The 24,533-nt window shown below is 38.8% G+C and overlaps 1 protein-coding gene across 1 annotated transcript in view; it reads right to left on the bottom strand.

Annotated features, from left to right (window-relative positions):
- LOC124064464 (CUB and sushi domain-containing protein 1-like) overlaps positions 1 to 24,533 on the bottom strand; it is a 358,243-nt gene that overhangs the window by 171,951 nt on the left and 161,759 nt on the right. The window contains exons 4-5 of the mRNA XM_046398956.1: positions 11,500 to 11,694; positions 9,204 to 9,411 (exon numbers count right to left, since the gene is read on the bottom strand). Coding sequence (XP_046254912.1) covers positions 9,204 to 9,411; positions 11,500 to 11,694 — 403 coding nt within the window. The remainder of the gene's footprint in view (positions 1 to 9,203; positions 9,412 to 11,499; positions 11,695 to 24,533) is intronic.

The following is a 24,533-nucleotide window of genomic DNA, read 5'->3' as shown; positions in this document are numbered from 1 at the left end:
CTGAAACGATGTAAAAATGACAGTGAACTGACAGCAGCAATGGGAAAATCAATATAATTATTAGGTAATGTAAAGAATCAGAATCACACCTTACGGCAGTCAATTCAGGGATAATGTCTCAATAATATTAAACTTAAATTTGGCAGTTATAATGTACTGTATTTCAAACATTTAAACTTGTTGGAAACAAATCTAAGTTTATTTGAATGTTTGCTAGATGAACAACACTCATCTATTAATATTAATAAAATACTAATAAAGTTGTCCATGTAGACTTGTGATTGTCACAGACTCATGTGTCAAGAAGAAAGGAAACTGGTCCCCTTGAAAGAAATGACTCAATAACCACAGAAAAACATAATATATAGAAACGTTATGTATCATCTAATTCTGATATGTTTTGGTTTATTAGAAACAAGATGTGTGAGGATGACTCACTTTTTACAATGATGTCCAAAAAATGACTAAAAAGATTTCGGTACTGAAGAAAAACAAGTTCGCCCGTTCAGTATTACATTGGGAAATAACTGCCGGTATTGTACTGTTGCTGCCTCAGATCCTCTTAATTTCTAAAATGGTGGTTATATGATGAAAACAATATCATATGTGATATTGTTGTGAATTTACTACTTTTATGTAGTATTATTGAATATCTGCCCTTATAAATCACATAATATAAATATATCATCATTGACAATTTGAAAGAGCCATCTGCCGTCATTTCCTTTTTGTTTGTCCTGATTAGTTGGAAGGTTTTGGGGGATAAGTCTGCTCTATTCTGTGACATAGTGATTGCTGAAATGGCATCCTTTCTGTATGACGACTTGCCAGACACTAACGGTCAGCAACAGGTAAATGTTTCAAAAAGAGCCATAAGTCATCCCCAGAGGAGGTATTTCAATAATAGTGTATTCACGTGCACATTTTGGTGATTTGGTGTCTCCTTCCTGCTCTTTAATGGTGAGAAATGAATCTTCGCAACTTTAATAGGTGTACAGAGAGCTTGCTAAAAACAGTCCTCTTTCAAATGGCTTTTTTAAAAAATCAGGATATGGGTTTAGGGGTGAGGATAGAGAAACAAGAATGCATGTTAATCAGAACAATATAGTCATTATGTGTTAGGAAGGACAAAAAGATAGAAGGGAAATATGTGGAGAAACTGATAAAAAGTGAGAGATGTGCTGCATTTCTTCCATTATTCATGGGGACTGGCCTGCTGCCTGACACCAGAAAGAGAGAGAGAGACAAGTGGTCAGAGAGGAGGAGGAGAAGAGAGGGATGAGACATGAACTGAAAGGAAGGGTAGGAAAAAAGAAGGAGCAAATGAGGAGAGAGAAAAGACTGATACAAGTTTGAAAGAAGACAGATTAGGCTGACATGAGGGGAAGAGAGGAGCAGAGAGTGAAGGACATGTTTGGATAGAAATCACTACATCAGGTCATAGGACAACAAGGAGAAATGTGAGAGAGGGAGAACTTTCAAGGTGAAAGAACCTGCAGAGGAAAACTGGGCCTGATGACTGAGGAACATGAGGGATGAGGTTAGAGCGGGAAATTAAATCAAAGGGAGGAGAGGTTACACAAGCCGTGAGGAGAGGGCGGAAGTTAAAAGGGGACGCGTAAAGCAAGTCTGAATGAGGCTGGACATTACAAACACCAGGTTGCAAAAGATTGAGATAAACGAGAAAGCAAGCAAAGGTGGAAGGAGAGGGCAGATGGGAGAAAGGAGGAGATGAAAAAGAAATTAAGGTTTCACATAAACAAAAGAACTCATGTAAGGATAAAAAACAAAGAGGGAGGAGAGACAGGAAGGACAAGTTGCAGCAGTAAAAAAAAAAAAGAAGAGAGATGATAAAATAGGAGAAGTGGAGAGAAGTTTGACACAACAGAGAGAGGGAGACAATAGGAGAAGGGAGGCCAAGACACAAAACAGAGAAGAAAGGGGGACAAAGAAACCAGGAGTAGGAGAAGTGTTTCTGGGCCTTGCTGAAGAGCCTCCCTATTATCAGACCACCAGCTTGTTGATACATGAACATCACAAAGACACAGGTATAACTTTCTTCTCTCCAGGCACTGTTGCTGTAGCCCTTTCCCTCCCTGCTAGCAGCTTGTATTGCTGGTAATACATTATTTCCAGAGCTTAGAGCTTATTGCATGTCCCTGTGGATGTGAGCATCTGCAAAATGACAAAAAGGCACTGTAAAAATAAATGATTGGAGACAAGTCAGAAGAGTTGGAAAGCACATTATCCTAAACAGTTAGCTGTTTATTTCAAGTGCTTACTGTAGTTCAAAACCCTGGTACACCGGTACTTTTAATCTCATAACACACCCACACACTCACACAGAGAGACACACACACATACACACACACACACAACACAAATGCAGAGCCAGAAAATATAATTTAAAATGTAAATGTAATAACAGGACAAGAGAGGTGTTAGAAAATGGAGGACTGGTGGTTACAAAAAGGAAATCTGCAGAGGGGTTGAAGAGGAGGAAAAGCAGAAGCAGCAGAAGAGAAGCAGAATAAAGGGACATGGAGGGAGGAGTTAACAAGTAACAGTTACATGAAGGGAGAGCAAATAGGAAAAAAGAAGAGATTCAAGCTACAGGGTGGGAAAAGTCTAGGCTTATTTCTTTGGCAGATGTCACTGAATTCTTCATGGCAAGGTGCTGAAAATGAAGAGTCATCCACAGATGCTGCAAGCCTGTTGTGGTGTCCTTTGAATAGGCACACAAGGCCAGCCATTCCCAAGTTTCAGTAAGGGGGCCGGAGGGTGTGTTCAAATGATCAAGGAATTACACGGCTAAACCTTTTTTGGGGAAGCCTACCAAGGTCAGGGTGCTAAAGAAAAAATCCTGACAGTTAAACCTCACATTTATGAGGAGCAATGTGAGCCCTGTCTGGGTCACGGAAAAATGATTCATCATGTTATCAACTTCAACTAGTTATTTTAGCAAAGAGTGGGACTTGCTAATCTTATCTGTGTGTGATTTGGATTTCATAAAATTCCTCAGAGTTTTCGGAGATGCAGCAGAACATTTGGGTGTAGGTAGTGGTTAAGGGTGTCCCTCGCCTTGTCTTCTGTTTGTATTAGACATAATGAGAAAGTCAGCAGTGAGATTCGATTAGCATTCCTGCTGTTTTCAGAGGATGTTGTCCTTCTGGGCACACCAGACCATCATCTCTGATTCCCCTGGAGATGGTCACTATCCATGATCTGCTTTGGATAAGAATCAGCAGCCTCGAGAAGATCATAGTTGTCTGCTTGTTTCCTGAAGATAATGCTTCATGGATAAAAGTTCTGGACGTTGTACCCACAGACACAATCCTGTAAACTGCCAACCATTTCTGTACATCAAAGACGATAAGTAGACATAAATAACATCATACTATTGGGGTGGCTGGTCTCAGACTTGAGGAGGGTAAAAATCAAGAAGTTTGGAAAATGGCAAGAAGTTGACCTTGATTGACAGAAGCTGTTGAGGCATCTCTGGTAAGCAGTAAGGATGCTATTCCAGTCAGCTAAAAGAGGACTCTGTGGGAAGGCCAGGATCAGCTACAGGAGCTGCATCTCCCATCTGGCCTTGACTGTGAAGGTGGATCCATGGAAGAGGTTCTCATAAAAACAAACAAAAAAAACCCAAAACATCTGGGCTGCGGTTCTTAGCCTTTTGTAATGAACGAATGAATTTTGTCCTGGTTAAATGACTAGAAAATGACATGGATAAGCAAATAGAAAATGGAGGGCTGAATGGAAATTACTTTGCTACTACTGTTTCTATCACTGCCAATAAAGTAATTAAAAATGAAACTGTGTGTGTGTGTATGTGGGAGTGTGTCTGAGAGAGAAGTATTAACAAAAAAGACAGAAGTCAGAGGTAACAGAAAAGAGAAAAACAGCCTCAACTTTAACATAACACATTCTTAAAGATGAAAGTGTCATCATATACTGAAGTTTTGGATAAACCAGAATTTTGACCAGACGAAAAGTTTAGTGATCATAAAAGTTATAACAATTCACACATTTATATATATGTATATATATATACATATATATATATATATATATATATATGTATATATATCTGGTGGCATCTGGTGCCACTGGTGGGGAGAATGAATACTAAATGAATCTGATCATGGATATATGTACCAAATTTCAAGGAAATCCATCCAATAGTTGATGAAATTTATCAGTCTGGATTATCCAAGTGGTGAACAATGACTGCCAAGGATCCGGTGAACACTATGAACCATTCGGGGGGAAACGGCTTAAACACAAGCGGGGTATGGGTTTTAAAGTTGTTTGTCATAAAATATCATACACACATGTGAAACACCAAAATGGGCCCACAGCTTCTTGCAGGTGTAATGGATTAAGGAAGGAGACCTGATTTGTGGGTAATAGTTTCATTACATTATGTGTAGTGACCCTGTTACTCAATTAAAGGAATAATTGGCAATTAGGGCCTTTCATTTAGTCAGGCGTCTGGAAGAGATAGGAAGGGAAGGGATTCATTTCATGGGAAAACTCTGAGATTCCATCACCCTCTTTAAATCAGAATAACAACCCAGTGCTTATTAAAAATCCTTGACAATCGCAGTGATTATAAGAAATTCTTCAGTTTTCAGCATTGGCAACTAGGTTAAAAATCGATGTGAATAATGTAGTAAGCAATAAGGAACAAAATATGATTAATCACTGTTGGTTATGCTCCTCAGATGAAATGGCCTTTAGCAGAGTAAGAATTCATTCAGCTGGGCTTTGAGTATTTCAGTTTTGCCTCATGCTTTGAAAGGTAAAGACACAAGAAGAAGAGGAGAGGAGGGCAGAAAAGGGGCAGAGAAAGAGAAGGCGACGGAATAGCCAGAGGGAGTGCAGAGAAAATATCGAAAGAAAGAGATTGAAAAATGAAGGAAGAAGAAAAGGGAGGAAGAGGGAGAGGTTAGGAAGTAGAAATGAGAGGGGTTCAAAAGCATAGAAGACCTGCTGTAAATATTAATGAAACCGATAAACAGGGCTCATTTTAAGCAATCGGAAAGAAAATGTGTCCCGATTTGAAAATAACAATTGCAACGTCACAGATAACAGCCTATATTCCATGTAAGGCCTTTATTCATGATAAGTTGTTTATGTGTCTTCATATTCAGGTCACTTAGAATAAGAGCTTAACCATGTTATTCTAAACAGGACTTTGATATTTACATGAAACAGTTGAAATATTCTGAATATTTGCATCACACATGGCCTTAAATAAAACATAATTCCTGATGACATCTCTTTCTGACATTCAATCTGGCTGAAACATAAGTCCAGAATCATTATATTATCAACAGTAATAGTGTTTTTAAACCCTTTACCTTCAGTTCACTTCACCATGATTTACAAACACGGGTTGAATGGTTCTTTGACAAATTGCGCTGTACACATTTGTTATTTTGTAATCCAGTATTCATAGTTAGCTACCAGAGGACAGAATTAAATTAATGACAAAAATCGAAGGTGCCTCATCAGTCCTCTTTGTGGTGAAATAACCGGTTTCCCAGATGAATCAGATCATCTTGATTCATGGAAAAAAGGAGCAAATGCATGCACGGAAAGGGATTTATGACCTCCTCAACTGCATGCAGAAGCAACTGTGTGAACTACTGACATTTCACTTGCTAAATAGGGAAACATATACTGTATATATCAAAGAAACATAAGACAAGCCATACAGAGTAATAACGGCATTGCATTATAGGTACCAGCAACAAAAATGCCTGGAGGGCCAAGGAAATCTCTCATTCTGTCTTCCTGACCCAGTCTCTGTCACTCATTTTGTGTCCCAGATGACTGCCTTTATTGTTAACTCCATCCTCTATCCATCCTTCTTTATATTCCACAAATGATCCAGGTGAAATAAAGTTCACATTAGCCAGTAACTGCACTCTTTGTCCAGTCTGGCCTCACTCAGCAGGCAAGCTACCAAGCAATACAGCCTCGCATTATAGTGTGGAATACAGTATATAGTATAGTCTGAAAACTGGGCACAACTGTGTGATAATCCAGGACAAAATCTTTCAAATTAGACTAGGGTTGTAAGAAAGTTGCAACAGTAACAGCATGCAGATTTACTGTCTGCAGAAATAAAATGTCCATCTCAAGAATAAAATGACATCACATGATACGACCATAACTTTGTTCTTACAAATTGGAATAAAATCCCTCACTTTGTCCACTTGAATGAAAGAGTGAAATAGTTCTGGAACAATTACTTTTGTGTGTGTGTGTGTGTGTGTGTGTGTGCAAAACAGCTAGTCAACCTGACATTCAACCTGCCAGCTAGCAGACAGGAACATGAAACAGGAAATTGCTTTTGGGACAGCCAATCAGAGAAAGCTCTCAGTAAACAGGAAGAACCCGTCACAGTGGTCCTGTCAGGTGTCAGTCATTTTCACAATGACCTGCCCACATGCCTCAGTGAAAATGTCAATCATCTCTTAATCCAACCTCTGGAGAAAAGTACTTAGGATTGTATTCGATTGGGCATGGCAGAAGCCGAATCAACTTTAGTTTTAAATAACTATATTGTTTTAGACGTTGATCATTGAACTTTGATCAAAGATACAAGGTGTCTGTGCAGTCTATTGTGGCTAAGATACAAAATATCTTCAATTTTTTTACAATTTCAGACCTTTCCCCCTCAGCGTAACCCGTGCATCTGCACTGTAACCCATTTAATAATGAAAATGTATTGCTCACATTTGCGCCTTGAGTAATTTCCATGTTGTTTCCTTTTCCCTCTGTGTTTCCCATTGATCCTCTGTCTCTCTGTCTGGGTGGGGGTGGTCTCCTTCCTTCACTCTCCTTCCTTCTAGCACCTGCTCTTACTGCACACCTGCCCTGCATCAGCCTCGTTAGTTCTGTTCTAATTCCAGTGTTTTTCCCGGCCAATCAGCTGCCCTTGTTTCCTCACCTCATTCCTCTCAGCTGTGTGTCTTCACCCATCTCTCCACCTGTACCTCAGTTTTACTTCAGAATTATATTGTAATGTATTGACACCATACAAGGCATGTATTTGTGATCTATTGTGATTTATTCCTTTTATTTGTTTAAAGTGTAGATTACATACATGCAATACATTTCTGACATAATAATGTGGATGCCTAAAACTGTCACGTCAACAAGCTTCAGTTATGTGACTAAATGTTAGGTGTCTCCCTGTCTTCCCACTGCATTGCAGATGGTGGGTTGACAGTGGTCCTTGAATGTTATACTGTGAGAGACAAGCTGTGTGTGTGTGTGTGCGTGTCTGTGTGTCTATGCCTATTCCTGTAGTTGTAGGGACAAAAATCAGTTGTCACATTCAGAGGACCCATCTGAGAGGACAAAATGCAACTCCTCACAATGCAGATCGTTAAATATTAGTGAAGAGTTGCTTTGAGGTTAGGTTGAGGTTAGGGTTTGGTTAAGTAAGGGTTAGGCAAGTAATGTTTATTTTTATGGTTAGGTGGTGGTTAGGTATGTATTGTCCCAAAAAATTATGGAAACACGACTTTGCGTTTGTTTGTGTGTGTGTGTGACTGTATTCTGTCAGAACCCGGAGAAATGATGAACAACTCACGCAGACAAAGAGCCACTTTAGACTGCACATACAGACACACACGCGGTATCATGAGAATGCCATGGTTGATGTGTACCGCCCTGCTGGTGACAGGACTAAACGTGCAATTATTCTCCATTCCTTTTGTTTCCATCTGGTGCTATCCTCTCTGCCTTCTTCACTCCACTTATTTATCTGTCAACCTATCCATTTTATTCTTCTGCAGGTTGCACCACAATCATGAAGTATTTTCTACACATGGGTGACAATGTCATCTATCAGTTGAAGTCAAGAGAACATGAAAAATGGGAGACAGACCGTTTCTGCAGGACATGGTCATCTGTAAATGCATTTTTAGGAATCATATTTACCAGTGAGAGATTAATAAAAATTAAGATTCCAAAATCGTCTTGCTGCTGTTGCACAACATTGCCTCATCACATTATCTCTCCAAATACAAACATACCTCATTGCACAGACATTTGTATTTACTGAATTGAATATTCCATGTCACCTTGTGCAGTTTTGCACATCCTTTGGCACACATCAGCAGTGATAAACAGGCAGAGAAAAAGAGTATGTAACCCATTTTTTTTAAAGAAAAAAAAACTTTACAGAGATGTTGCAGATGATTCTTTCAGAAAAAATATCATTTTCAAGGAACGAGGACAGAATTTTTAAATTGATTTCATAGGTGTTTCTTTGAAAATATTTTCCTTTCACTTAAACAGAAAATAATTATTCCTCTGTGAAAAGCAGATGTGGTGTAACAAAGTCAAATTTGGAATGGTGTGGAATTTCCTACATGTACGTGATGTCAGTTATCAAACGAACATTGATAATATGTATGTTCTTTTTAAGCTAGACTCTGCTTCACAAATATATCACGCTAATACCCAGATGCCAATTCACAGTTTACCACTTTCAGTTTCTGAGTAGGCCTGGCTCACAGGCATCTGGGTTGTTATTACTGAGGGAGGCCAAACTACCCTATTACTTCCTTTTCACAGCAGTTCCAGCAACTTCATCGACAACCCCACATGCTTAACCATTAGGCTGCCTCAACCCCTTCAAAAATAGAGCTAAGCCTTCAATAGAGATGTGTGATATTCTGAACAAACCAATGCGAGATCCAACAGAGCTCTAAATTTAAAAACGGAGTGTGTTCTCGTACAACAGAGTGCCAATTTTCACACACCATCACAGAAAATAAGAGTGAAAACAACAATTTATCACCTTCCCTGTGGGATTTGAATAAATCAGAAAGATCAACAGGACTCCTGTGCGGTTAATCAATCAGTAGTTGTATCTGTCTTCCTCAACAACATCATTAGTCTTCTTTTAATATTAAATGCCCCCCCCCCTTCAAAGTATACAAGTTACAGACAATTGCAGGGAAAACAACAACTGATCTCTTTAATGTGAATGAGTCAGCTGACACAACAATAAAGCCTCACACTTGCGGTCAGAGGTGACCGAGCATGACTGGGTTCATTATCGTGCCACTTGGCATGTGGTGTGTCACCCCAGCTGATTTTCACCAAGAACTGCGTGCCCTCCGATGTATCGACTCAACATTATTGTCTGTGTTGTTTAAAATGTATCTTACCATATACTTGGAGCATCTGTGCCGCTGATTTCCAGGAAGTCATATTTGTCCTCCAGTAAGAAGTCACTGAAGACGAGGGCTATAGTGTCACCAGGTTCAGAGAGGATTGACCAGGTGCAGTCCAGGTTGTTCTCATACTCTGCAGGGTATCCAGGGCTGGTTATTGAACCTGCAGTGCCTCTTAACGTACCACCACATGCTCCCTCGGCTGGAGACACACACAGAGGAACAAGGACAGAGAATGAGAAGAAAATAGCAACCATTCCACATGCATTTTATTTTTGTTTGTTTGTATTTTTTTGGGGATTTCATACACCATTTTCTAGTTTTCTTTTCTTTTGCCTATATCACTTTTAATCTGTTCACTTAGTGTTTTACTTTTCAATTTGTACTCTTATGACTTACGTATTACTGGCTTGTCAGTCATTTGTAAAACACCGCTCTGAATGAAACCTGCTATTCAAATTAAGTTATGACTGACAGATTAAAAACATTTTTGATAAGAACACAAACGCGTGTGTATTTATTTTCACAGTATGTTCAGCAGCTCAATTTATCATTTCTGGTCAAACAAGTCTTACATTAATTTGTTAGCAAGAATTAACAGAATCCACATGTTAATGAGAACATTGCTGCTAAATTAACAACATATTTGTTGTTTAATTAGTAAACAAAAGAATATTGACAACAAGAAAGCAGAACCCAACCACTGAAAACCATTGAACTAAAGCTTCTGAAAAATGCTAAAAAGGTAAAGTGGGTTTTACAGAAATTTATCACAAAATACTGAATCTTGACATACTCTGTGTTTTGGGTTCCATCTGGTTTAGTAATGATGGCACTGGGGCTTCTTGTCTTCTTCTGCCCTGTGACCTCATGTAAAGGTCCTTCAATTTTCATGACCCCAGCAATTACAGTTTTATATGAGTTTGTATGAGTCTGTCCAGACTCATATATGTAGTGAGGAATTTAATAAGTAAGGGATAATGCTCTACGAGGTGTCGATTATCAGGTATTAATGGACGATGTGGTGGCCAGAGCAGTCTGACGCGCAGGAATTAATGGACTCTGCAAAACCATCCGCGGTGTCCATTAATTCCTCATTATGGACACCTTGAAGGGCATTATTCCACTTTCACCATGGTCACTTAATTAAGAAAAAAATGAAGACCATTAATTAATATTTTCATGCATTTTGTAATCAAAATTTAAAGTCTTTCAAAAGCTGTAAGCCTGGTTCTATGGTAACACCTGAGGGTTTGACTAATACCTGTGACAAACATTCCCATCCCATAAAGTTCCCATGGAAAGTTGTTTACTACCCCAGTGCATAGGATGAGCCTTAGATACGACTTGGAAATATTTTTATTCTGTTTAACTCTGGTGCAGCCAGAAAGCTAACATTATACTACCAAGATTCAAAGTCCAAAATTGGAAGTGAGCTAATTGCTTACATATTAGTCTACCAAGTAAGTTCAGAGAAGCAGTGGAGGATTTTTTTTTTTTTTTTCTCGTGTCATTTATTTCCAATGTAGAGGTGTCTGCAGCTAGCGGATTACTTTAGAATGGCGAACAGACAGTTTGACTGGCACTGCTTAATAGGTATCCATCATCAGGAATTAATGCAGACACTGTGCAGCCAATCAGAATCAAGTATTCACACACACACACGCGCACACTTAAAAGGTATTAAGTGTGATAGAACTGATTCTGATAGAACACAAAGCAGCCACAAATTCTAAAATGTGGATGCTTCACACACATCTTCAACCCAACAGCACAGAAGATTTTTACAATTAGCACAGTTTCAAGGTGGGAAGCCAAGACTAATGTCACAGTTCAGTATTTGGCAAAATGTGAAATATGGTCACAGTCTGCCATTCTGTCCCCGAGTTAAAGTGGTGAATAACGAACAGAAAACATTATGGCGTCACACTGAAGTTAACCTTTGACCTTTTGAATAGAAAATGACACCACTTCATCACTTTTTATCCTATATGACATTTGTGGGAAATTTACTCATAATTAGCAAATGAATTCATGGGTTGTGGCCAGAAACTGTGTTTTGTGAGGACACGGTGACTCTGACCTTTGACCACCAAATTTTAATAATTTCATCTTTAAAGGTGTTTGAAGATTTGAAGAAATGTCCTCAAGGTGTTTCTGAGATACTGTTTACACGAAAATGGGATGCACAAATGGAAGGTTGGACAACCCAAAAACCTAATGCCTCTGGTCACGGCTACGAGCAGAACAGATGCATAAAAAAGAAAGAGAGAGAGGAAGAACATCTTACCTCTACAAAATGGTGATGGGAAGTCCCACTGTGCCCCACTGCCAGGTGATACAATGCATGTGAGGATACTGTGTCCCTCCAATACAAAACCTGACTCACAGCTGTATCTGATCTTGTCCCCCATGTTGTACCTTGAGCCATGAATGACTCCATTTGGAATGAGGCCCGGAGTGCCACATGTATGGCTGGGGAGCACTGAAACAGAGAATAAAATGGAGAAAACAGTGTGTTTAGAATTGTATATTTGACAACTGCAATATATAAAAACAACTACATTAATTAATCAGTTGACCCAAAACAGGTTAAGCAGCCAGTAAGAGCACAACAACAGAAAATACATCACATTTTTACATTTACATTTCCAAAAGACATTTTGGTCTGGACTAAAGCAACGTCCTCGGGCACATTTGGCACCCTTGTGATTTCTACCCATTTCTGAAAAGAAAAGATGAACTGAACTATTAATTTTTTCTTCTCAGCAAGCATCATTTGAGTCATTATTGATGAGGTAAAATTAATCAGTCTTTCCAAGAAAAAAAGAAAACATTGAAAAAAGTCTGAAAAAATGGCACTGGTTTTATTTTGTTTTACATTTTTCTTGAGCAGTTAATCCTCTCGTGAGCCCTTAGTTTTATCTTGAGATGCTTTTCCTTGACAAATCTTCCTACTATTCTTATGAACGTGTTGATACATTATGTGATGATTCACATATAAATAAATATGTATGCATAATATAAACACTCAGATAGATGCGAATTGTTCCAGTTTTACATTGGAAACTCAGCGAATATCAAACATCAGCATCAACACTAGATACAAAAGACGTGCATGTTTGGTTTGCTACAAATCCTAAAAATTTGTAAAACAAACTGTGTGGTAGTTAGATGTTTGGCTAGCAATTTTTCCTCCAACGTGCATCTGTTGTTGTCACTTCTTAGATGACACAGCTCTGCAGTGGGAGCAGCTACATGGTATAACTAGGCCAAAATCAATGTATGACTGTAGCCAACACGCCTTAGCTCTACAGAAGGGATATCAGCACAGTGGCTATAGTACAACCTGGACAAGTTCCACAGTATCTAACCCTGGTGTACGCTGTGTCTTATGTGTGTTTGTATAACTGGAGCATATTAACTTGCTGGGTGTTACAGGGTGTAATGCGTGCATGTAATGTGTATCCACAGGGTTAGTTTGTGTGTGTGTTTGTGTGGTGTGTGCATGCACAGTTCAGTGTGTCTACATGTAAGGTATACTCAGTCAGTCAATCCGCGTGTTTGTGTACGCTGTTCCAATTAAATGCTAGCATGGTAATTAGACAAAGCTTCATCAAGAGACCCCGAGAACTAGGACAGAGAGAAAGAGGGAGGGCTGAGGGGTGAGAGGAACACAAAGAGGGAGAGGAAGAGAACAAAAAAGAAGGGAAGATAAAGAGTCAGGCAGGAGAGAAAGGGAAGAAGAAGAAGAGGGTAAGACCAGAGACAGAATGATAAAGGAAGCGAGATAGGGAGAGGAGGCGACAGGAAAGGGGGGAGACAGAGACTACAGTCAGACAGGAAAAGAGAGGTGAACTAATTGCAGTGGGCCCTAAACATGTATAATTTACTCTAATTGACTCATTATTTGGATTGTATGAAGTCATGCGTCAGAGGCAAGTTACTCACACTCAGCTGACCATGCCGTCCTCTGTGCAAACATGCTGCCTGCTTTGTTTTAATAAGGTGAGACATACAACCAAATTCCAAAACTCAAACTAGAGGACTGACCTAAGGATGAGCAGAAGCAGAAGAGGAGAAGAGAGAATAAAATGAATCACGTGTTTCCCTCATGTGTCTGTCAGCCTGTCATTTTTTGTAAATCAGCTTGGTCCACAAAGGTATTCTCTCATTTGTCTAAATGAATCAGGCGGGATTTTAGGAGGATAAAGTGCTTACAAGTATTATCAGCATCCAGCAAACCTCATGCAGAGCAGCATTTTTGAGAAACCATTTTAATTTTGGCAAGAAAGTTTTGTTCAGTGATCTAATATAAAACATTCTAGTTTTCGGTGATTAGACTTCTGAATCACAACATACTTATGCAGAAACTTTTAGATTACTTGCAGTGCTAATGTAGACTGGACGCCAGACGAAGCCTGTAAGATGTGAAGAGATAATCAAGAACACTTTGTTTGCGGCACCAGTATGACCATCAGCTAAGAGTGCCGCCTGTGTTGCAGAGGTCACTACCTGCAGTGAGAAACTACACAGAGAAAATTACCTGGTACAAAGAGTGAGCAGAGAAAAGCTTAGCCAGAACAGGGCTGTCGTGACCACTGGAGCTTCACTTTAACAAGATCCGACAGCTGACATCTCCCACTTGCAGAGAATGTTATATTAATATGATTCTACACTACATATGATGAATGTGTAACTGTATTTAAAGAAATAAGAAATCAACCTTTGCTATGACAAGTACATTCTACTGACATTTAAACAACTTTATCTTCTAGCAATCAATATACCGCGTGGGAAGCAGTGCCTTGTTTTGCAAAAGGCATGGGGCTGTTTAATTAGTCCTAATATGGACAGCTCCTGGTGCTGATATGATGTCTATTAAATTTAAAAAAAAAAAATGTTTGAATAATTTGAATGATGATCTTAATTTCACAATGATGAGCTTTTGTGTGTGTGTTTTCTTTGCAACGGTAGCAATAAAAAAAACAGAAAAAAAACAATTGAAGTAACAATACTTCAATGAACATTCTGTAGCTTAGTGTGGCTGAACCAATGATTATTATTGATTAGAACGTTTTATCGGATGAGGTGTAGTGCAGGGGTTAGAGTTCAGAGGTCAGGATTGTGCAAAGATTTCATCATCAACCACCCAAATATATTCACTGTATTTTGATGGAGAGATTAATGCTGGATAAAGTGTCTCTTGGCTGGTCCTAATTACTGGCCCCTTGGCTACAGTGTTTAGCGTAAAATTCATAAGACAGTTAGTAAGCTATGTTCACTACATATTCGGTTACAAATAGTTTGCTGCAAGTTGCCACAAGTTGCCATCAATAATCAGTATTATTTTGTGTTGCTGTAACTTATTTTCAATATAGCCGTATCCTCATGTCTGGGAAAGTTCAAATGAGCCACTTGCAATTGTGTACAGTAGCATAATAAATCTGATACTGAATGACTCCTGTGTTTCTAAATTTTATTTATTCTAACCATTTGCTAGTTGAGGTGATCTCGGGTTGTTTCACAAAAAATTGTATGCATTATAATTCTGCACCAATCAGAATACAAAACATGGTCAAATGTGTTTTGTGTACTGCCAGTGTTCGTCATGAGCTCACAACCTGAGGAAAATGGAGGCTTTTTATTGTCTCATTAAAGCTGTTTATGTGATAATGAAATGTTTAAACACAGAAGTACAACATAAAAAATTCTAATATCACTGAAGATGGGTAAATTCTTGTTTGTGTGTGTGTGTGTGTGTGTGTGTGTGTGTATGTGGGTGTTGAGAATGAATGATGATGCTCCTTTGTTGTGATTGTCCCTGCTGGCCCTTCATAGCCTTAGGGCAGGTCAGCAAGTTACTATGGCAACTCTAGGCCAAGGCAACATTTTAATAGTGATCCAGGAGTGAGTAACGGTGATGAGGGTCAGGCTGAGGGCTGACAGTAATACAATAAAGGAAGAGAAGAATCGGAAGACAAAAGAAAGAGTTCAAGAGGGAAGGACAACTTGTGTGAAGAGGTAAAGAGGAAATGAGGGATGAAGGAAGTAAAAAATGAGAGCCAGAAGAAATAAGGAAGTGCAGGAGGCAGGAGGGAGTGGATGACATAAGTGTTGTTCTTAACTTATTAATAAATTACTGTCAGCATCTTGCAGAAACCTTGTATGCAGATATTATATTTTCTTTTCCATTCAATACTTTGTTCTTCTTCTCTTCCTCTAAGTAAAATATACATTAAGTTTCTGTTCCTTTATTGTGGCCACACGAACACAAGCTTAACTAGTTACATGAAAACCCTGCATTCTGTATATAATTCCTCTCATTGTTAAGAGTTTGCTCGAACACAAAGTTCAAACCTGAGACTGTTTGCTCGCAGTACAAACTCTTAACACTCACTAACTCTAGATGTGGTCATGTCTTTCTAAGTTGCTGTTCGGTTAGAACTGCGTCCACATTTAAAACGTGCCTCCATCTGTCAGAGGTCTGACCTTAAGCTGGCACTAATGAAAAGAACTTAAACATCCTTAACAAGGTCCTCCACACTACCTCTTCAAAGCTCTCTCCCACAGTATCAATATGTAGTGATGCGTATGAGTAAACCATCCACTAAAAATAGCAAAGCTCACAGCTTCTTGAATGTGTTGTCATGGATGCAGTGAAGCAGCTGCTACTGGATACCAGCCAAATGCCACAATTCAATTCCTCATAAAAAGATCAATTTAATTAAATGACATTAAATCAAAAATCCTAATTAATTGAACTCACAGTAAAAATTACGAAGATGCTTTCTCGCATAAACATGAAAGCCACTGCTAGATTCCAACAGCAGAACAAAAGTACATATAAAAATCATATAAAGACACCTAAACAATCTGCAAGCTTTGAGACTAAAATAAATGTATGAATCAAATAATTAGGTGGTATTTGTATATATTTTACAGGTCCAGCTGATTTAAAAAATATATGCTGGTGTTACTCTTTGTGAGTGAGAGTGAAAAAGGAGCCCAGAGTTACCTGACAGTAACAAAACAACTGGAGTGAACTGTATTTGTATCCACAGCATGTAACTTGCCACAAGCCAAGGTTGGAACAGATGTTTTGTCAAATCTAGCTCCTCATACCTGGCAAAAATTACTAATTTCTTGTTTGTTTTCCAGGGGGCTGGAAAGTTAAAACCAAGCGGAACCAGAACAAATGTCAGACCGTGTACACATCTTGCCAAACAGGGATTTGGACAGATGTTAGCATTTGAAATTCATATGGAAAAAGTCATCTTTGGAATGATTAAAACTTAAGCAGACAAGTTAACTTTTTTAAAATGAGATGATTTTTGTAATCTATTTCAGTTTAACTCAAAACGTGGGTTGGTGAAAAGCATAATCATGTTATGAATCCTCTAAACAAGTTTTAGAATTTCATTCCCAAGTTGCGCGCTTTTGCAAAAAAAAAAAACAACTTTTGAGTATGGAGAACAGTTGTTCAGATTACAAGTCAATTTCTGCAAAGTGACAAATCAACAAGGTTCAGATTGGCCCCCTTACAGCAAAGTTTGCACGCTCAACACCCTGGTATAAATGTTAGGAAAATGTTACCTGCTTACCATAGACCATTTTTAGTCTGAACAAATCATTCTCCATCCACGCCTCTGCTGGGATCCCGAGTTCACAATGAAAGCATCTCAATGGGTGCAATCCATAATCCATTAACACCTCTACTCAGCTCCTGTGGTGTACATGTATTAACAAATAGCAATCGTCATACCCCTTTAATCTGCGATTCTTGATGTAGAGTTGTTGCTGTTGGAAAGATGCCAAAGCCCCTGAGCTAAATGGACTCCCCAGCGCCGCTAGTGCTCCCATGGTGTAAATGTATTAACAGCTTCTCTGACACACAGTGCATAACTCTAACCAACCAAACACTAATGCGGCTCCTGCCCAGCTGTGTCTGAGGGCCAAAGCTGAACAGAGGCCCCTCACCACCTGCCGTGCTCTCCTTGTTTTAATGTGTCAACTGCTAACGCGACATTTCCAGCAGCACTAACTCATTAATCAAAGACATTAGAGGGTGTTTCACCTTCTGAGCACACCTTTGCTCCAATCGAAAGAGCCCCCGAAATTGATTTTCATTACTTTGTTTTGGGATATATGTAAGAGCAGCACTGATTTTTAGCATAATGTCCCTTCAAACAGAGTTCCCATAATATTTTGGCTGCCAGCTGAAGCAGAGAGTTTTAACACAGAGATGAACTATTCAACATAAAATTTTGTACTGAACATTAGTAACTCATGGTATACCATTATGTGTCTATGCACTAACAGGAATTAGTATCTCCAGTGATTTTATTTTTGCCCTACAGTCTGCCCAAAAGATGCCTACTATGATGAAGCTTAAACAAACACTGTGTGGTTACGGTTCATTCAGTTCATATTCAAAACAACATGCTGCACTGTACATCCCAATGATACTTTATTAAATATCTGAGTTTTCATTCTTGTATTTATTGCTTTGGGACAGAGAGCTGTTTATTATCTCAAATAGCGACTGCACCGTCCAAGATAATGAGAACAACATATCTGAATTCTGCTTGACAATTCTGGATGTTGGATTTCCCTTTTAAGTGTGCCAGCCAGTGATGTTTCCAACATTAATTCCCAACGATCACCAGTGAAGGAGGGCAATCAGAGTACAAACTTCACTTTGTTCTACAACACAGAGAATGTCGTAGAATAAACCGCAACCTAATGAACCAGGGCTTGTACAATCAAGAAGTTATGTAGTAAACAACAGCAATGGATTAGCAGTGGCTCTGTATGGATAATGCCAAACACTGCAGCAGCAGAACATATTCTATATATGGCTCTGCAGTCTGCTTTTGTAAGCTGTTAACTAACCATTTTGATGTGAAAAAAAAACCTCAAGCCTTTAAAAGTTACACTTCTGTAACATCTGCTCCCTCAGAGTAAACATATTAAAATGTATTAACACCGCCTTTCCTATGTTCCCCTGGTGAAAATATATTAGCAAGGCAAGTGACATTTCCAGCAGTGCTTCTAATCAATCACCTGCAAAACAGAGTAATCACTGTAACAGCTCACTTTGTTAAACACCAGCTCTCCTCAGCCTTTCCAGCTTGACTACTGAAGTAAGAAATACTGATATACAAGATTCCCATCCAACAGACAGAAAGTAAACACACGGGTATCGTGTAAAACTCAAAACAAATGTTTAAAATTTGATCACGTTTATTTCTCTCTTTTTACTCTTTTACATTCTGCTATCAGCTAATTCAAAAATAGAAGTTTTTTTTGTGAATATATGTTCATATTAAATAATATCAGACCGTGCTGATCCAGTTGTGCAGACCAAGCCTATTTTAAAGCAGAACCATTTTGACCTCCTGTGGGCTGCAAAAAAGCTGTATTCTCTAGGGATCAACTGACATCAGGGCAATGCTGATTATTTGTATTCAAGGAGGCCAGTAACTGATATTTGGAGTTGGGGTGGGTTAAAGAAAAAAAAAGTGAAAAAATTGATTTATACTACAATCTTGGTTGTTACTTCCTGAGGTCCATAATTTTTTAAGTTTAATATATAAGTTTAATTAATATATTTCAGGGATGTTCAGGTCAACCAGGTAACTGATTCTGGCCACCTAACTGTAGACACTTACTTATTGTATGAATAAGTTAACCCAATCCTTTTACTGATGCAACTGGTTGCCTAGAGGTGATTTTAAGATTAACTGTGTTTACTCTTGTTTAAATGAAAAGTGTATGTGAACAGTGGTAGTGATGGTGAGACAGCCCAGTGCTAGAAAATTTCCTTTATAAAAATCTCAGAGTTGGCAGCTGGCTGTTACATGTCAACATTAATACTGGGAGAAAAAAAAGACACTTGGCACACAGAGCATGAAACACTTAAATAGCAGCAGCTGAAATTTTCTTTTTTGCTGACCTCTGGGGGTTTACACCTAATTGATGGGATCAAAAAAGTGCACGTGGTGTGGTATCATTACGCCATGACATCACTGATGGGTGGGGCTACAGATGCCAGGCTACCAGCCACATCCATCAGAGATGCTGACTGGGGTTGAGTTGAAAAGACTTTTTAGGGCCCTGAAATGAAGCTTTTCAGTTTAGTATTAAGTAGCTCCTTAAGGAGGTTCAGTGAATGGCTGTTATAAATACAACGCCTAATAATATAAAACTTTATCATCAACATATTCTGTACAATTAGCTAGAAAAAATTAAAAAAAATTTCTAATATCACAATTTTGCCTCCATATTCTTTTTTAAATAGCCTTTTAGTTGTACCAGTTGTGAGTACTACAGTCAGTTGGAAGGATATCAACAGCTACATGTTTCTCACTAAAGTCTCAGAGCTGGTGCTGCAACTCATCCTGTGAGATGATATTAGCAGAATGTGTCTTTCAAAAAAGTGTTGAGAAACAATATTTTTGCAGAGTTCTTCTCATGGCATGTGCAGCAATTATAACACACTCACACGTCTGGGAAATGTGCTCCTAGCCAGAGGTTGCTATGGAAACAGTGACCTAGCCGGAGGCTACACAGTGCTGCAGGAGACAAACGGAGGAAACGCCACTCAACCTCTGTATAACACAACATGCAACACACCCACAGTTATTTGCTCTTGAAAGGGACTGAATCATTATTAATATGTACATTTTGCGATCTGGGATGGTTCAGCTTAAATTTGTGCAACTACTTTTCAATATGTCCATCTGAAGTTATAAAACATAATCTGCGACACACCAGAGAGACCATCTAAATTATGAAAATCCTAAACTTTTTAATATATTTTCAAGAAAAGCACTGCAACCTCATGATGATACTTTAGCTTACTTAGCTTAGGTTAACTAATGGCCTCACTGTTTTGTTTCTGTTTTTGCGACATGTTGGCTGATAGTGTGACAACCTACGGCTTCAGTGTGAAGTTGCAAAAGGCTTGCATACTTTTTAATACTGCAAGTCACAGTGAAATACGTTCATATTCCAGTTAGGGAGCCGTAAAAGGTTCACGTTCTGTGTAAAATTTAAAATCACATTTTCATTATACTAAGTAAGGTTCATACAGCTAAAGAATTGCTTCATTGAACTCCAGGCTAATTCATACAGTACTTGAGGCCCGAACTATCTAGTTATTATGAAAGCAACCAGTGAAGCAGCAGTTTAATTGTGCTACTCTCTGAGAAATACATCACTGAAATGAAATAGTACTATGTGCATCACGTAAATGATTTGAAGAAAAAGAAAATACAAAGTCAGCAAAATGTCAGACTGTCCGTCTGTCTTTGTGCACACTTGTCTATTCTTCTTTGTAATAAACTTTGCTGAGAGCTCCATGGACCCTCCACAATAACCTCTAAAGGTCCTCAAACCTCACTATGAAAAACAGTCCCGAGGAAGAGGGGACAGCAGATAAAACAGCATCTCATTCAATCAAAAAACTTTAAAATCTCAAAAGCCATCCCCAGTCTCCCACATCCCTCCCCCTTCACTTCTCGTCATCCTTCTGTTCCTTCCTCTCCAACAAACCTTGCCAACACATCCCATTCTACCTTTTTCCTTCCTGTCATCATCATCATTGCTATAACAATCCTGACTGGCCCGTGACTTCCCACTGTAAGAGTGGCCTGCCCCGAGGCTGTGGTGCGTCAGAGGGGATGAAAACACAGAGGAAATAGCATCACTTGCCTCATCAATACTCACATCTGTGCGTGTATGTGAGCACACCTACGTGAATGCACGAACACACACACACAGACAATATGATCACGGTCCCTCACATTTGCACAGTATATATCTTTTTCTTCTTTATTGTGGTATTGTTAATTCTTTGTGTAGAGACAAGATAGAGACAGATAATTCTCTCTCTCTCTCTCTCTCTCTCTCTCTCTCAGTGTGTGTGTGTGTTAAGTACTTTAAGGTCACAGATCAGACCTGGCAGAAAACTGAGCAGATCAGGAAAAGGTTTACAGTACTGATATCTGACATTTATGAATGTTAAGAACAGAAGGGAACAGACAAGAATCCGACTGAATACAACAAGAACGCAAGTGTTCATTGCTCAAATGTTCGAATGACATTAATCATTGCTGTCCGTATTGCTTGTTGCACCTCTCTCTCTCTTTCTCTCAGGCACACATACACACACAAAGACACACACAAACACATTCACAAGGTCTAATGCATCTTCATTTCGTCCTGCTGTCCTCTGGGCACATTTACATCTGTCAACTTGCTATACAAAATGGATGGATGGGCTTGTGTGTGTGTGTGTGTGTCTTTCTTTATGCTGCATGTAAGTGTGAATCCATTCATCTTCCTGTGTGCATATGCGTGTAAAGAGTTGTGTATGTATCTTTGTATGTATTTAAGGACAAGTTTGCTTCAGTGTCTTCTAGTATGCACATGTAAGCAGATGCATTCTGCACTGTCTGTGTTTGCATAAATACACTAATGTCTGTGGCTGTCTGGCTGTGAGGGTATGTGTGTGTATCTGTGTGCATGTGTGCAAAACAGTCAATTTCCTTGGTAGGTGACAGTTCATGGTCCCCTGGGCAGCACAGAATCGTGGGTAAACTCGATGTCACAACTATCCCCATATATCATTAGTCTGACACGTACAACGATGCACACATGCACACACACACTCTCTTACACATGCACACTTATACAAACACACAATATAATTCTTTATTGCCATTAAGTGTAAGAATTTGCGTCATACATCATGGGGAAAAGCCAACAGACAGTAAAAGGGTATAAATTAGACATTATGTGTCACTGAATTGCTGCACCTTTTCAACACTGTGAGTTATCGTACTGTTTAAAGTATCTGTTAGACGTGATGTTTTATCTTTTTAGCCAAGGAACGTATATTATAAATATGACTAACTTACTCTCTGTAAACAGTATCTTACAAAAAAAAGGCTTATTTTAAAACCAAAGAAGAAAAGTCTGCTAGTTGATGCCAAGGAACATTATCTGTCGGGCAGTTTTGGGGACCCACTAGAGCTTTGCTAAAGGATTCACAGAAACGCATTGTAACAGATAAATTGGGATAATGGTTAAAATGGTGCTATTAGTCTTTGTAGCTTCTGTGCTTTATTATCACAGCAATTCCCCTCAGTAAAATTTCAAGGGAAAGCAGAAACTTGGTTAAAGTAATTTGAGTTTGTTTGAATCCGGAACATCTGCAACATCGGTTCTTCAGAAAATGTCAATGACACTAACTAATAACAATTTAATAATGTTTATATTGTCATTATTTTCTTCCCTTGTATTGTCTGTATACTTTCATATGGTATAGTTCACACTGAACACAGACAACAGTCAACACATTTTTTCCCAGGTGAATGTTGGTGTTCTTCTGTGCCTGTGGGGGATTCAGTTAAATCTTCTATTTTAGAGACATGCCTAAAGAGACTACAGGAGTTTGAAAATTGTAACTGAAACTTCACAGATGTTCTTATCTCTAATCTCAAACATGCACAAGCCACAAGATTTAAAAATGATGCCACATCATACACCACAGGATATTATTAATTGGATTTATTGTTATTAATTGTATTATTGTGGGGCAGCAGATGTAAACAAAATGGCTTGTCACGGGTTGTGTATTGTTCAGTGAAAACTTGAGGTGTAATTTGCTATGCTAATGTTAACCTTAAGGGCTAAAAAAGTTTTCTTGGCTCAACATTTCAAAAATCCTTTCATTCACTTTTGCTTCCTTCTTCTGATAGTAGAATGAAATCATCCAAACTCACAATTCGGGATGTTTTATTGGCTCTGTAACCCCCGCATATCATCATATCATCTATGTTGCACATCAGAGTACCAGACAGGAATTCTCCTGTGATTATCAGAAGGTACGAAGCAGGGACATTCCCGAGGCTCCTATAGTCTGATCCCGCCTTAATCCTGTATTTGTCTGTTCACTTAGTGGGCATGTGTGTGAGCATCGCAAAGAAAAACAATGATAGTGGTTCCTTCACAACTGAATAGACACTCACATGAAATTAAATGTGTGAAATGGACAATCACTGACAACATAGGTGGACAAGTTCATCACAGAGGCAGCAGGTACTTAAAAGGTTTGCTTCGACCATCACACATTGACACATCTGGTCAAAGCAGCAAAGAAAAAATTACTGTCTATGCCAAATCAATATCCCAATGTGTGCACCAGTCTTACAGTAATGTCTGCCAGCATTTCCTAATCACTAAATGAGGCACAGCACATATTTTTTATAAAGTATGTAAATATGCTTACATGAGGAAATAAAGCACAAATGGAGACATATTTGAGATCACACTGCTCCCTCTTGATAAATCCACAGGTACTCCCATGATCCATCATGACATCAAACCGCCAATGGAGGTGGACAGCCTGATTTTGCTGACTCTGCCTCAACACATCCAAACTTTGCTGTCTTTTGGTACTGCCGTCTGTGCACTTGCGATAAATGTCCCCCCACACCAGAGGACCCAAACTAGCATTCATTTATATGCCATTCCTGAATTTTCAGCTCCACTGCAATCCTCTGTGTATAATATTGCCTTATTTATCACTATTTTCCAGCAGTCATTCTGTCACTCAAGCAACACTGTCACAGCAGGAGCCCCATTGTTTTCTGTTCTGCTCCGTTGAAAGCCGCCGTTGATACTAACTCAACACTTCCTGCATGTGCTCCACAATAAATGTGAAAGCAGCGGTAGGCCTTTTGAACCTTGCTGGAAAGCGTTGACAATGCCATCGAGGTTCACTAATGTTGGGAAGTCGGTCTGAAACATTGCAAGAGCAGAAAAAGAAGAATTGAGGACCGATGTTACGTTTTACAAACAGCAATACTTTTCTAAGCACAACTTAAAATTAAAAAAAAAACAAAAAAAAAAAAACATGCAAAGAATTTTGGGGTATGGTTGCAAACAAAAAGAACAGAAATGACTATATGACCTCATACACAGTTGGGCCAAACCTCAAATGTGTGATAAACATGTAATAATTTGCATGGGATCTGTGAATGGCTGAAAACCACATGAGAAGCTCCAATAACAACAACAATAATAATAATAATTTCAAAAATGGCTGTTGTTTCAAGTTTTACATATTTCTAGCAGAAAACATGCCTGCAGATGTTAGTTAATAAATACCAAACATGTTAAAATTAGAGCACCTCAGATCTGTGTGATAAAAGCTAAATCTGTGAGCCCACATGACCAGATAATCTTGACTGATGACCGAGGCTGTGATTGAAATCTCTCCTTAGATGAAAAAACATGATGTAAATACGGGTG

Source organism: Scatophagus argus, chromosome 1 (genome assembly GCF_020382885.2).
Source record: "Scatophagus argus isolate fScaArg1 chromosome 1, fScaArg1.pri, whole genome shotgun sequence".
In the NCBI taxonomy this organism is placed as follows: Eukaryota; Metazoa; Chordata; class Actinopteri; family Scatophagidae; genus Scatophagus; species Scatophagus argus.
The sequence above is the reverse complement of the archived record's forward strand: the minus strand, read 5'-3'. Positions and strand labels throughout refer to the sequence as shown.